A 15,150-nucleotide genomic window follows, 5' to 3' on the forward strand; every position below is an offset into this window, starting at 1 on the left:
AAAAACATACCGAACACAAAATTTGCCACTCAATGGCCATTTTGCCCAATATGGCCAAAATACCAAATCAACATCATATATGCTATTTGGCCTTTATTGCCATATAATACACTACAAAGATATTATCACCACATAAATAAAACATTCCTTGTACTTGTATTAGTATTTTAGCCCATCACCACAAAAATTACTACATATTCACTTTATATATAATATTAGGCTAAAATACACAACAACATAGTATGAAACAAGTACAACCAATCAAAATGATATGCATTCCTAGTTGGTAACATATAATATCATATAATAAGTTTATGCATACCATTCAAACCAAAATCAAGCATTATTATTCGATGCAACAAATCTACTAGTCCTTGCCCAATTCCTTTCCCTGCCCAGTCTCAGAGGTAGAACTTGTAAAATGATAATCCACTGGGTGAGATAAAAATCTCAATAACTAAGATAATCTACATTATTGATTAACAAGCCAAGTTATAAACAAGCATTAAAATATGTAACATAATCACATCATATAAGATCACCACAAATTTGCATGCATGATCCCTAACCATTCGATCCTTCAATACTCCTGACTGAATCAGTAGACTATTTCACAGAGCTAAACCACATGTATATTTCCCAAGCTCACCATCTATAGTAGGATTACCCGACCAAGGTGTCTTAAACCACTTCCAGACTACTGATTCCCCCTATTACAAGTAATTAGGGTGTCGTTACTCCAACACCGTATCCTGCGGATGCTAAGAAGCATTGTTTCCAACTCCTCACCCTTTTGGGTACTAAGGAGAGTAAGTCTCTAACACCGCACCCATTTTCGGGCACTAAGGAGAGTAATGTTGTACCCAGCGTCCCAAGGTGCCAGCAATCGCCTAATCTTCACTATCTCCACTGGTGTGACCTCCCACCCTCTAATATGCCACATTTTACTATATATTTCCACTTGACCATGCATAAATAACTTTTCAAACAAGTATAACAAAATTTTTTCATTTACTTCAAAAATATAGAATTTTACAAACCAATACTCCACTTTTTCTAAAATAGTTAACTTTTAAAGAATTTATGCATATATACTCAACACATCATAAAAAAGCAACTTGAGAATAACTTATACAAGGTAATAAACAATGCAAATTATCTAGTTACCTCAACCCTTTTGTTACTAAAAGGGTTACCCGTGGTACTAAGTCTCTTCTTGTGTCAAGATAAGTCTTCCCACACCACAATCTACATCAATAAGTATTATATGTAAATTTTCAATTAACACAAGCACCATTAGCTAATAATAACCTCCCAATTCTCCCACTTCTCACTCCTATTCTCAACAAATAGACTTGTCAAGATTAAAATTTATTCACATCATCCCTTCAAGTCACTTTCTAACTCTATCATAACATAAAACTCAATATCTCAACTTATCACACTTTAACATCCTATGATCAAGTTGGGGCTTGATCCAAAATTCACCAAACAAGAAAGTAGCTTCCTATTACCATATATCCAAGATCAATAAACCTAAATTAAACCTTTAGAGTTAATAGAAACCTTTAAAACATTGACTCATGGCTTAATTCGATCAAACCAAATTCTCACTCTTCCAAATCCTATGAAAAATGAGATAAAAAGGTAGAGGAGAAGGGTAGAAAACTTACTCAAGAGTTTGAAGGCTCAAATGATCTTCAAAATCCTTCCAAATTGATGCCCTAGTAGTGCCCAAAGTTTCCTCCTTCGTGCTCTAGGCTTTTTACCCTAAAATTTGTCAATTTTTTATGATTCCCAAAAATTTAAATTGCCTGCTGTGTCGTGCACCACAGCGCATACCACGTAAGCCGCAGCTCACGATGCAGTGAGCAACAACTTGATTTTGCTCCCTCCGATGCCTCCCGATTTGATCCGACTTTCATCCTATCTCAATTTAGAGCCAAATATGACCCAAAAATCCAATTAGCCACCCAAAAACATAATTAAATAAATTAATCATATTTTTAACTAATTTATCCCTTAATTAATCTATTTTCCAGATTTAAAGTTTTATGATGTTACAGAAGTTCTTTGTCTTGGTCTTAAAGAGATAACACTACTAATGACCAACAAATAGGGCAGGACCAAATATGAAGTCACAATCTCCAATATTATATCCTAAATACTTGGGCAGCATTTCTTAATTGTTGTCACCAACAGTCTAAGCCTAAGGGTTGTTTACTATCTTTTTCATGAACTCTAAACTAAAAATGTGCCTCCTAACTCTCCCTTCATTCTCTTTTTGATCTACGGCCAATGTCTGAGTGACCATTACCATAAACTATAATTGGCAAAATAGTTTCACAAGAGCAGTAAGTTAATATCCATGCAGTAGCAAAAAATCATTGACTATAACATTCATACCCTATCATTGATCCATTTGGCTCCTTCAAGACATTAAAGTTCAGCACGAGTTAAGAAATATCCATACATCTACACAAAGGTCCTGTTGAAGAAAACAAAAGCCTTTTATTAAAAACATAGTTTAGATGGTGTACAAAGTATGACAACTTATCTCCCTTCGTCGTCTTTATCACACGATGCTGTGTACATTTGAAATAAACACTCTTTGTTAGCTAGTTTCTTCTTCTGACAAGGTCTTACCTAAGGAGACTTCATGGCAAGTCTTCTATACCATTGTGATCTCTTAGGTTATTTTACTTCTTTAATATGTAGCTCTCTATTCCCTTTTACAGCTTCTTTTTCTTCTGCTTCATCTTCATGTATACTTAACTCTTTTATTTCCCTTTCCATTTCTTTCTCTTCTTCATCCATACTCTCATATACAAACTTTATCTTCTCTCCTTTTCCTTCTACTTCTTTCTCTTCTCCTTTATCCTCGTCCTTTTTAAATTTTTCCTCATCTTTTATTTTATATTTCTCTTTACCTAGTTCAGCATTTTTCTCATCTACTTGTTCATCTTCTTCTTCACCCTCTTTTGAACTTCTCTTATCACCTTCATCTTTTTCTTCACCTTCTTCATCCTTATCAACCGCTTTTAAATTATCCTCACTAGCTTCCTCTTCCTCTTTTTCATCCTTTTCTTCAGAATCCTCATGTGCTTCTTCTTCTATTTCATTACCCTTTCATTTTGTCTTATCAACATTTTATAAATCCCCTAGAAGCTTCATTTATAGGTTCATCAGCTCCTTACCAAGTATAGACACTACTCTTGCATATATCTTCCTTATTTCCTACAAAACAAATTATGTCTCAGTATGTTAGAATTGGTGCATGAATATAGGACCACTTTCTATATATACCAACTGACTGAAAGCACATGTTGGATAAAACTTGATAGAAAAACTACCATCTGCACTCATGAGATCATGCAATGTGCCTCGGAAGCTTTTTTTTCTCTACCTTTACCCTTTCAATAACCTTCTCCTCATCTCAATATGTGAGGGCATCATTAAGCTTAAGTACTTCTTCTTATCCAAGAGGAATGATAAGTCACATATTTTGCATACTTTTTTTTACATTTATGATCATATTTTATTAGTTTAGACCTTTATATGCATTATTTTAGCATTGAATTTGATCATAGGCTCATTTGCATTGAGTTTTGGCATTAAGGGTATTTTAGTTATTTTGCACATTTTTGTTGGAATTGAATGTTTTTAATCTGAAATTTTAATTCCTTAGCATATTTTATTACTTGGAAAATTTTTATTTTCATTTTTTAAGACTTTAGTTAGTTCATTTGCATAAGATTGATTTAGCTTTGTTTTTGGGTTTTAAGGAACTTGAAGGCCAATTTTGTAATTTTACCATTTTCTTTAAAATTCAGATTTAGCTTCAGAAAACAATAGAGAGACGTGGGACGAAGAAAAAAAAGAGAAAGGGAACACACAGAGGATCATCTTCATCTCCCTTCCTCGGTCACACAACAGACAAACGATGTTGCTCATCCTCCTTCAACCGAGTTCGGCCATCAGAGATTGCACTGCCACCACCGCACAGCCACTGCACTTCTTCCTCTGGGTTTAGAGATCATCATCGTCACATTCATTGCTCAAGCTCTCGTATACAAATGCTCATGATCTTTCAGTCATAGACTCGGTCAAACTCATCAGTTCGGTCAAAGCACATTCTCACATTTCCTCTCATATCCTCTTTATTTCCATTCCTCACACATACACGGTCGCTAATTTTCTCTCGGTTTAGTTTAGACGAGGCTCACTCATTCATAGATTGCCTCAAGCATACAGCCATGGTAGCTTCGTGTGGATGTTTTCTTCAATCAACCATTGAGGAGAACGAAATGAGCAGCTGAATCTTCTTTAGAGTTCTTCAAGGGAGATGAGATTTTCACTTGAGTTTTCTTAGTTCCATTTCATTTCGATTTGCTGTAACTCATGTCTAATTGCTCTAATTTTCTTGTTGCTATTAGCTTGGTGATTCAATTCTAGTTAGATTAAATTATCTAGTTGATTTCACTCCTTTGAGAGACTTAGATGCTTTGAATCCACTCTTAAATTGGATGGTGCCCACTAAATGTTTGAATTTATTATGCTTGAATAGTTATTGTTGTGTAAATGTTATTGTATTTAATCCTTGTGGTGATGTCTGAATCAGCTAGCTTCTGTTTAGGTCTTAAATTGAAGTTAATTGCTTAATTTTTGATTGGTTCTAAGTGCTAGAACATGGTCAAGGCAAGGCAAGGTCTAATTCTTGAGTCAAGTCATTGTTTGGCATAATTTTTATAAGGATTGTGTCTTAGTCTAAGCTATAATCACCTAATCCTAATGGTAATTAGGAATTTTACTTAATGTCAAATGAGTGGCAAGAAGCGAATGAGTTGAACTTAGGATTCTATGATGGTAAAAATGGATTCAAATCTTGAAGAACTCACTTGTTTGCTTGGTTAAGTCAATTTCATCTCACTTCACATTTTCCTATAAAATCCAAAAATCATAAACACTTTAAACCTTGATTTTGATTTTCAAAACCAACATTGTTTTTAACTTGTGAATATGGTTTATGAATTGTCTTTGATTGCTTAAGCTTGTACTCTTGGGATTTAATGACCTAGGGTGTACTCAACTACATTCTAGTTTCTTTAAAAAGTTTGATACGACTTAGGGCTTTTCAAGGAAAATACTGGAAGCAATAAACCTACATAAATTTTGACACGTTACTTTCAGGATATAACAATTCTCATTCTATCAATTTATAAATTACAACCACACACTTACCATGAGGAAATAGATACATCCTCCAATATTCTTCCTTCTAGTTATCTTCCCTTTACTGAGTTGTTGCTTCCACATTTCTACTTCATTACATAGTTCACTAAACACATATATATTTCCCAGTCATATTTACCAATTCATTTACATGTTTCATGTACAACCTTCAAAACACAGTCATTGACCCCTATACTTGTTGTTAGACACAATAAAGTTCCCAAAGTATATATTAGAAATAAAAACTCAAACTGAGAATCCTCTTTTCTGGATGTTATTATTTTCAAAATCTTCTTGTAAGGCATTCTAAAGTAAATTTCCTTCAATTTCTTGAATGATTTGTCATTAATATCTACTTCTCCAGTTGCCTCCTTATCTTCATTCCTTATATTCATTAAATTTTGTACATCCTTTGTATTTATTTTTTTTACTTTCCCTCTAATGCATATTTCTTGGGTTGGGGGTCAAGTGCCCGATCAACTCCCCACAAATATTTTTTTATGTATTTTTTTACATCCTATACTGAGCAATTTGTCAAACCCCATCTTCTCGCACCTTTTTCTTAGTTTGTCCTTTCCCCTAACATACTTTGCAACTTTTAAAAACTAATTAGGAGAGCAACGAGTATAACAGGGTGCAGTATATTTTTCAAATGTCTCTCCTCTCTCCTCCTTTACTTCCTTTGAATATTCCTCCTTCTTTGCTATTGATAACTTCTCCCATGCTATTGTCAAATCTCACTGTCCTTCCGTAATTGATTTATACTTGCCCTTGTTCTTCTTTTAGAATTCTTCAATAAATTTTGTATAACCAGAAATATTTTCCTTCCTTTCTCCCTTCGTCTACAATTGATTGAAAATTTACAAAGCTTAATATTAGTGAAAATTAGAATCACAACATGTATGACACACATTAACCACCTACATGTACAACTACATATGTATGCTCATCAATTTCCCTAGTGAAGTTGTTAATGTCTTAACCTTACTTATCATCAGCACCATTTGTTAATGCCCATATATTACTTGTCAATTTCCTAAGTCAAGTTATTATTGTCCTCACCCTAGTACAGACGGGCATCAGGTAACATGGATAAGCCTTTTCTGAATCCTAGAATCTTTGAGAAAAAGCCCTTGCATGTGGTTATGGTAACCTTTATTGCATACGACATGTTCTCTATGCTTTGTGTTTAATGATAACTTATTCTTTGATTGTGGGAAAAAATTTGCAAGTTTTTATTTCCTATTCCAGCCAAACCCTAAACATCTTGAGATAATTAGATCAAGAGTTATATCTTGAGTTATAGCACTCATATTCAGCTTTGTTGACCACCTAAAATGAAGTAGCTCCCTCCCATGCAATTACTTGCTAACTCCTTTTTCACCTAAAGTCTCTTGCATGTCTTGATTCACATCTTTTGAATATATTATGTTATGTGTACTCCTTTTAACATTTAAAATATTTGCTGTTGAATACAAGTTGGAGTGAAAGATAGTGAAGCAAAAAATAATTTTTGCTAGTTTAAGAGTTTTAGGCATGGTAATTGAGCAGTTGTCCTCAAAAATTCCTAAAGAGGTTAGCTTCCCTTTCCTTTTACAATGATAATTTGAAGATGTACTACTTAACTTTCTAGAAGGGTTGCCTTAGAGTCTCCGTAATTTAGTATATATGTTTATATGCATGTGTTTGTGTGTGTAAAAGACATGTAAGTTTATAAAGTATTACAGTTTATGATCTACCTATACAAAATGTAAAATAATAATTAAAGGTGTAAAAAGTTGCTTTAAGTGATGCCACCTTTAGAAAAGTGGTGATGCTTTTGGAGACTCTACTTATCATTTTCCTTTATATGAACTATGAACTATGTTTTTTTCCTTCACTTAATCCTTCTTTCTCCTTTTTTGTTTTTCTTAACATTTCAAAATTGAACAAAGCTACTTGATGGAGAATGAACAATTTCATGATTCAATTCTTTGACTATGGTTACAGTGGTTCAACTAGTGTGTAATATGTTTGTGTGATGTTTTATATGATTTGAAATTTATCATGTTTCCTTTTATGTGTCCATACTAATTTCCATACTTTATGCTTCATAGGGAGTAAGCTTGTCATGTTTTCAAGGTCGATAAGAGCAGGCATGTCAGTTGGACCATCAATAATAATGTTTGTTATTTGGTGAAGTATGAGTTTTTGGTAATGTTATTAATTAGGTTAACATATTTTTCTTTTTGTTGCAGCTGAAATCTCTAATGGAATCAAATTCTACAATGACAGAAGACTTAATTGCTTACAACATTATTCCCTTAGATGCTCCATCCTTAACAAACTCTATTATGTCTTTGCTTAAGGTTAGGGAGTTATTTTTCTTATTATAAAAGTTAAAGGGGAGAGAGAGAGTGATCAAGAAGATAAGCTTATGTTATTGCTCTATGCACTCTGCTATATATAGACAAGCCTAGTGTGGTTTACATAACCGAATGCTTATATGAATGCTATAGCCATAACTAAACTAACTAATTAATCTAACTGTCATTACATTGACTAATACTTAAGACTTTAAATTTAATACATTATTATCTGGTTTTTACCTTAAGAAATGTATTTTTAGGTTCAAGCAGCAATTTCAGCTTTAAAGTACTTTACGGGTTTGCCAGAGTTGCCTCAGAATCATCTAATTCCTATTGTTAGAGATGCTAATATGCTCGATTTCTTATAGTGTATATTTGGATTTCAGGTCAGCATGTGTGAGTTGTTATGCATATTTTCATTGTCATGCATAATTTTAAAACCTTAAATTGTTTAAGGTTTGGCTTAACTTCTTCCTATTCCCCAAAGGAGTTGAATAAGGAAGTGATATAACATCATTCCTACATTACCAAGCGCATAAAACACCAAACACAAAAAATGTTGTGATAACTGAGATTACCTTAATCCCATAAATAGCGATCATAATCGAAAGGGTTAAAGAATATTTGAGAAAAATAGGATCCTGAGAAAATTCATTTGAAAGATCATTTGAGCCCAAACTATGGTTTAAAACTAAGTAAATAAAACAATAAAAACATAGGAAATTCATCATGCTATAAAAATAATAAGCAGTAATGTATTTTTAGCCATATAAGTATAGTGAGTCGTGGCATAATGCATCACCCACCATGATAGACTACATAGAGAGAAACATCCCTCTTTGTGCCTCATACTACAACATAATGGACAATGTGCCGCGGTGCTCATGCCCTATCACGACAACAAACTGCTATCATGATAGCTCTTTAGGCCAACTTTCAGATAGTGTCATTTTAACATCTGACATCTAATTTGAGTGATTCAAGCATTCACACGTAGCTCTTAGAGCCACCTAGCTATTGGCATTGGTCTCACACCCAAACACTAAGCCAAATGAGATTTGGACATTCAAACCCAAAATAGCTCATTTTCTTTTAAAAATCACTACCAAGCTGCCCAAACTCTCAAACTAAATGCCAATAGCCGTAAAACTACTTGACCCAACTCAAATGGGTCACAAAAAACCTGTTCAAGTATTCAAATCACAACAATAACAATAACCCAAACAAGACTTGGCCACTAAAACCCCATTTTCAACATAAATTTCTCTAAGGATAAAAATTCCACATAAACAATTTAATGGCTAATCTAACACATGAATTAATACAAAACTAGCACTTGCCCTAGTATCTCAACTCTCACAGCCATTACAACACATATGTAACAAACTCAGGTTGAGATACCCATAGTTCACAATAGAATTCTTGCAAATGCATTACAAAATTATATGTGTGTGTGTGTGTGTGTGTGTGTGTGTGTGTCTTAAGTTGGCATTTGCATTCAATATTCATTACAAACCAAAATAAATGAAATGACTATACAATTGAGAGCTAGTTTGCTTGATGCTCGATTGCACCCTCCTTTCCCTTACCCCCATTAGAGCCTTCACATATAAAATATAACCACAGGGTGAGTCAAGGATTCAGTAACCAAATAGTCTAGTCAACTACTCATGTGTGAGAATAATTTGTGCGTATGTGAAATGGCATAGTAAATCATATAACATATCTCATAAATCCACCTATATGGTTATAGTATGATATGCATGATTAACACACCACCTTATATGCTCCTTCTATCTTTTGACTAAATTAGTGGGCTAATAATTCAATAGACCCAAGTCCATGTGATTGGATTGGCCTAAGCTTACCATTAATAGGAGGCAGCCCTAACTAAGAGTGCCTTTACCCATTATAGACCATAGATTTTTCCTGTCCATAATTCCTAGGGGTATCAATGCCCAATCTATCACTTGTAATATTGGAACTTCTAAATAATATAATACTGAGCACTAAAGCCTCTATGATGCTAGTGTATCATATGAATTTCCAAATAATGTCCCTACAACACACTAGGGTGAACTCCCACTCTCTCACAATGATTACCCCAAATATGCTCAATGCATCCAACACATAATCATAACATATAATTTATCACAATTTCTCATTCCCACTTAAATCGTAGAGTTTCGCAAGTAGACATACATGAAAGTAGCATTTAGCTTTCTAAATACTAAAACATTAAAACAAATTTTCATTCCACTTCACATAACTTTAAAATCATATTTTCATATTATTACTGTACTAGTATCAAACCAAAACATTAACTTTGAAATCTAACACACTACCATCTAAACACACAAGAAGGTAGATTAGACAATCCAGTTACCTCAACCTTTTTGTTACTAAAAGGGTTATTGTGGTCAACCAATAAATTCACAGGCATCCATTAGCACCGTAATGCTTGATCAAAGGTTAATCTACACAATTAAACCCATGATTGTCAATCCCCATACAAATCACCTCATTTTATAGTACAACTAAGGGTACCCATTATGCTCAAAACCTTAATTTAGCCCCAACAATCCTTCTAACACACTACATTAACCTCATTTAACATCTCAACATATAAATAACACCATTATATTACTCATGTTATCCTTAATCATTCAATTTCTACCTAAGGTTCGTCCAAATCTTAATCAACAATTCCAAATCTTTATATAATCCATAAATCTAAGGTTAGAGACTTGATTTAACTACCCAAAACTTTAACTAAGGTAATGGGTTTAGCCATTATCTAAGAAAAACTAAATCAAAACCCTAAAATATTTTAATAATCAGAAAAGTCTGAATATAAGGAGAAGGAGAAGTATAGGAAGCTTACCCAAAGCTAAATCTTACTCCAAATACTTCCAAAGTGACCCCAAAGTTGAGCCCTAGCACCTACCAATCGTCTCTCATCGATTCCTCATGTTCTCTCCATCCTACTTCTCATTTTTTATCTGATTTCGCAATTTGATAAATGCAAAAATTTGTACATGCACCGCCGTGCATGACATAGAGAACTCCACACACATTTCGAATCTCTCTCCATGCTATGGCCTACTCGTACTTTGATCTAGCCCTTTTTTAAGCTATCCAAGGATCCATTAGCTATATTAGTCTTTCTAAAACATTATTAACCAAAAATTCACTTAATTTGACTAAAATACCCTTATAAACATTGAAAATACCCAAAGTTAAAATCCATGATGTTACAAGCGATGCCAGAGAAGGTTAACTTGTGAAGGCTTATGTTAATACTATTTGATTTCTTTAATTCAAATAGCTTCCTGTGCGATTCTTAAAAATAAGATGATTAAATTAGCTTAATATTAGTAAAAATTAGAATGACAACACGTATGACATACATTAACCACCTACATGTACAACTTATATGCATGCTTGTCATTTTGCTAAGTAAACTTATTAATGTCTTAACCTTACTTGTCATCAGCAAATAACCACTCACTTGCTAATGCCCTATACACTACTTGTCAATTTTCTAAGTGAACTTGTTAATGTCCTAACCCTACTTGTCATCAACAAATAACCAAAATATCAAACTTGTCAATTCTAAATGGAGTTTTAAAGGTAAAGAAGGTCCAAGGAAAACATGGGTATCATATGCAAAAAGTAATAGTTTACCCAAAAATCAAACTTAATAGTATTTCTTAGCTTCTACAACTTATACAAAATATAATTCTTTCTTTTGGACCAACAATAAGACATCATTTTCAAGAGTTCTTCACCAAATTTTCTAATAAAAATAAGTTAAAAAAATCACAATGTGAGAACTTTTAACCTTTCAAGAAATAAGCTTTCATTGGCATCATGTTCATGTCTTGAGACTAAGACAACTTATTTCCTTTTGTTGGTTTTCTATAATACTATACTAAGAAACTAATACTACGGACACTTCTGAAGCTGCTAATATGGCTAATAATGGTGAGAGATTTGGATTAGAGGTATTGGATGTGATGAAGCTAGCATTGATGAGGCCAGATGGGCATCCAAGATCTTACATGCATCCATTTCCATTTGCTAATGGGGTTAAAGAACATGTTCAAAATGATTATATTCATTGGTGCTTGCCTAGTCCTATAGACACATGGAGTGAGATCTTTCTGGAGATCATCAAGAACTGAAGAGTTAGACATTTTTCTCACGGAAAGAATGACTTTTAGTTTTAATGACAGTTAAGTTTCCAACAATATTTTCTAAAAAATGGGTTGAAAATATCAATATTCACATGAGTTTTAGTTTCAAATAATATATTTAAGTTTTAAATGTAATTGTTTGAGTGATATTTGCAACTCAATTTTTTTAAAAAAATTCCTGAAAGATTTAGTTTTTATTAATTCAATGTTCTTTTGAAATTTAACTATAATTTTTTCTTTTCTCATGCCTACTAGGTATTACTACTATGTGTAGAATGCCAAGCTTAAAAGTTCTGGTTGCTATTTTAATTAGTTAGTATGATGCTGTTTTAATCATTGGAAGATAGATCTTTTTCTTTGTTGAAGAAATATAAAGTCATATTTGGGTTTGTGGGAAATGATTGGATATCAATAATTTATATAGCTGTGGCTGTACTGTGACTTGTCCCACAATGGAACTACAAATAGATATGGCAAGATTAGATATTAATGATGAAAATGAAGGAAAGGCATGTTCTAGAGACTATACCATGTTATAAGAATGATTGAATGAATATTAATATCAATAAAATAAATGATTTGGTTATAGCTTGGGAGGTTATAGTAAGTTTCTGTTTCTCAGTAGCTTCAATAGTATCAAGAACCTTGTTAATGCCTTATGCACGGCATGTCAATTTCCTAAGTCAAGTTATTATTGTCTTAACCCGACTTGTCACTAGAAAATACGCATTTACTTGTTAATGTTCTGTATACTACTTGTCAATTTCCTAACTAAACTTGTTATTCACCTTCAACATACTTGTCACCAATCACCAGAAAATACATGTTTACTTGTCAATTCCATGTACACTACTTGTCAATTTTTTAAGTGCACTTGTTATTGTCCTACACCCTAGTTGTCACTAGCATATACTCATTTAACAGTTAATTACCCTCTTGATTGAATTTCTTACTGTCCTATCAGCATATATGCATTGCATAAATCAATTACAATTCACAACCACAACTACCACAATGATTTTTCCATTTCACAAATTTTCATAAGAAGCACTAAAAAGAGGGGAAAATGAACCTGGTGGCATGGAGAGATACAGAGAAAATGGGAGTGATGCAAGGTCTTTGACAGCAAATACAACTAACCACTATGCGAGAAACACAAGTGAGAGTTTTGATTTATATGCAAATAGGGTAGTCAAGTAAGTGAAGAAATGAAAAGATGAAGAGTGATTATAATTTGGGTCTCTAAAGAAAATGTTGACTCACTTGAAGACGTCAACTACACCAAAGATGATGATTTACTAACCAAAACCTGACGAAATGCAAAGCCACTTAAGGGTGAGAACTTTAGAAGAGAAGAGAGGGTGGAAGATATTCACTCAATGATTTCCAAAGAGGCAATGGTGTAGAGATGAGAGGGAGTTCGATAATTAGTTTTAGGCAGAGTAAGAAGTTTTAATTGTGCCTCAGAATTCAAAAGAAGGTATCCATCACGTGCGAAAATGAACCAAATATTTCCTCTTTCTTTCATTTTTTCCCCTTTTAATCAGCTAAGGGCAAATGAGACATTTTAGTTTCAAAACCATTTACCCCTAAAGACCATGAGACTTTAGAATAATTTATTTTATTCATGAGATCTAAGAGTATTTAAGTCTGATCTGTGAGATCTTATTGTAATTTTTCCAATGAAATTTTGGATAAATAAATTTTTGACAATTAAAAAATCAAGCCTTTACTGTTCAAAAGTTTTGCTCTCCTGTCATCCCAATAATGTCCAAATCGCTTTTAAGTTTTAACCAACGGTATTTTTTCACATTAAAAGACACTGCAAATTAATAAAGAATTTGAAGTTGAAAAATAAACAATTTAACATCACATCCAAAGATTACTCCATAATATATGAGTCTGTTTGTTTTTTATTTTTTAAAAACACAAAAATTAAAAAAATTATTTAAGTAAGTGTTTCTCATTTAGCTGTTTTCAAAAATAATAAAATGAAAACAACTTTAAATTATTTTCGTTTTATTTTTTTAAAATAAAATATATTTAATTATTAAAAATTATAATTATATTGATCAATTTTTATAATTAATCACAATCATTAAATAATTATAACAATCACTATCAGTATGTTTTTTAATTTTAAAACTGTTTTTAAATTGACATAATCAAATGAATTTTTATTTTATTTTATTTTAACAATTAAATTATAAAACAGTTTTTAAAAATAAAAAATAAAAACAGAAACCAAACACGTCCTGTATCTCTGCAAACGGTTAGCAAGACAAGCACGTTTCGTTATTTACAACTGAACATATATTCCGACACACACGTCTATGAATATATTATCGGAAGGTTACAACCAAATATATTATCTGGGCCTAGCAATATCCTCGCATTAGAAAAGGGATTCCAACTTTCTTTCAGCAATAATTTCCAGTTCAGCGAAGATGAGCTCCCAATCAGTTCACACTACTTGAAACCCATGAAGTTCTCTTTCATAGGATTTGTAATGTACAGTGTTGCAATTTCAGATCAGGGTGATCAGTAAAGTGAGGAGGAACAATCAAATGCTCTCTGCTGCTCTCTTCACCTGGCGGTCCACGAGGCACTTCGTAGCTCGCCGACCGTCGCATTCCTCCGTGATTCTCCGACATCAAAATAGTGTACCTCTTTGTGTCCTTCCCTCCGATTTCACGCAATCCCAAAGAGTGACCCGTTGAATGACACCTCCCCAAACATTTTCCATTGCCTGAATTAAGCTCCGTTCTGCTCACAGAACATTCATCGAACACCTGATGTGCATTTACATCATTCGGAATTACTATCACGACTTCGTTTTCACCACCGTGGTGCTCCTCCTCCGCCGGCATCAGCCTTGATCGACAAACAGGGCAAGTCACATGAGAGGCTAACCAGGCGTCGATACATTGAGGATGAAACACGTGGTTACATTTCGGAAGCAGTCGGAGCGTATCTTGGTGGTTAAACTCGCTCAAGCACACGGCACACTCGAGTGGGGCTTTCCCAAATTTGAGGTGTTTCACAGCGGAATATAGGAAGATCGGGAAGGTGTCCAGTAATTTTGGATCGACACCTTGAGGATCATTTGAGGAGCAATTCGTGGTGGTGGGAGTTAGGTTTCCGGCGGCCAGGTTTATGGTGGAGCAGTGGCGGAGGTATATTGAGCAGCAGCTGATGAACAAGAAGAAGCAAATGAAGGCCACAACCACAGGATCGAAGGATGGGTAGACCAAGTTGTGGGGAGTAACTTTAGGAGAAGCCACCGGCGGCGAACTAGACTGGGCATGGACGACGGCCGACAAGAGAAGGAAGAAGACAAGGACGTGTATGTGTGTGATTCTACTGATCAT

The 15,150-nt window shown here is 33.7% G+C and overlaps 1 protein-coding gene across 1 annotated transcript; it reads right to left on the bottom strand.

Annotated features, from left to right (window-relative positions):
* Positions 1-14,274: 14,274 nt before the first annotated feature.
* Positions 14,275-15,150, bottom strand: LOC129286799 (E3 ubiquitin-protein ligase ATL6-like). The gene has a single exon (XM_054922893.1). The coding sequence runs from the start codon at positions 15,148-15,150 to the stop codon at positions 14,275-14,277; it is 876 nt and encodes a 291-aa protein (XP_054778868.1).

This window comes from Prosopis cineraria, unplaced genomic scaffold, assembly GCF_029017545.1.
Source record: "Prosopis cineraria cultivar Desert tree isolate PC_DT_omini unplaced genomic scaffold, ASM2901754v1 PC1, whole genome shotgun sequence".
NCBI classification, from domain to species: Eukaryota; Viridiplantae; Streptophyta; class Magnoliopsida; order Fabales; family Fabaceae; genus Prosopis; species Prosopis cineraria.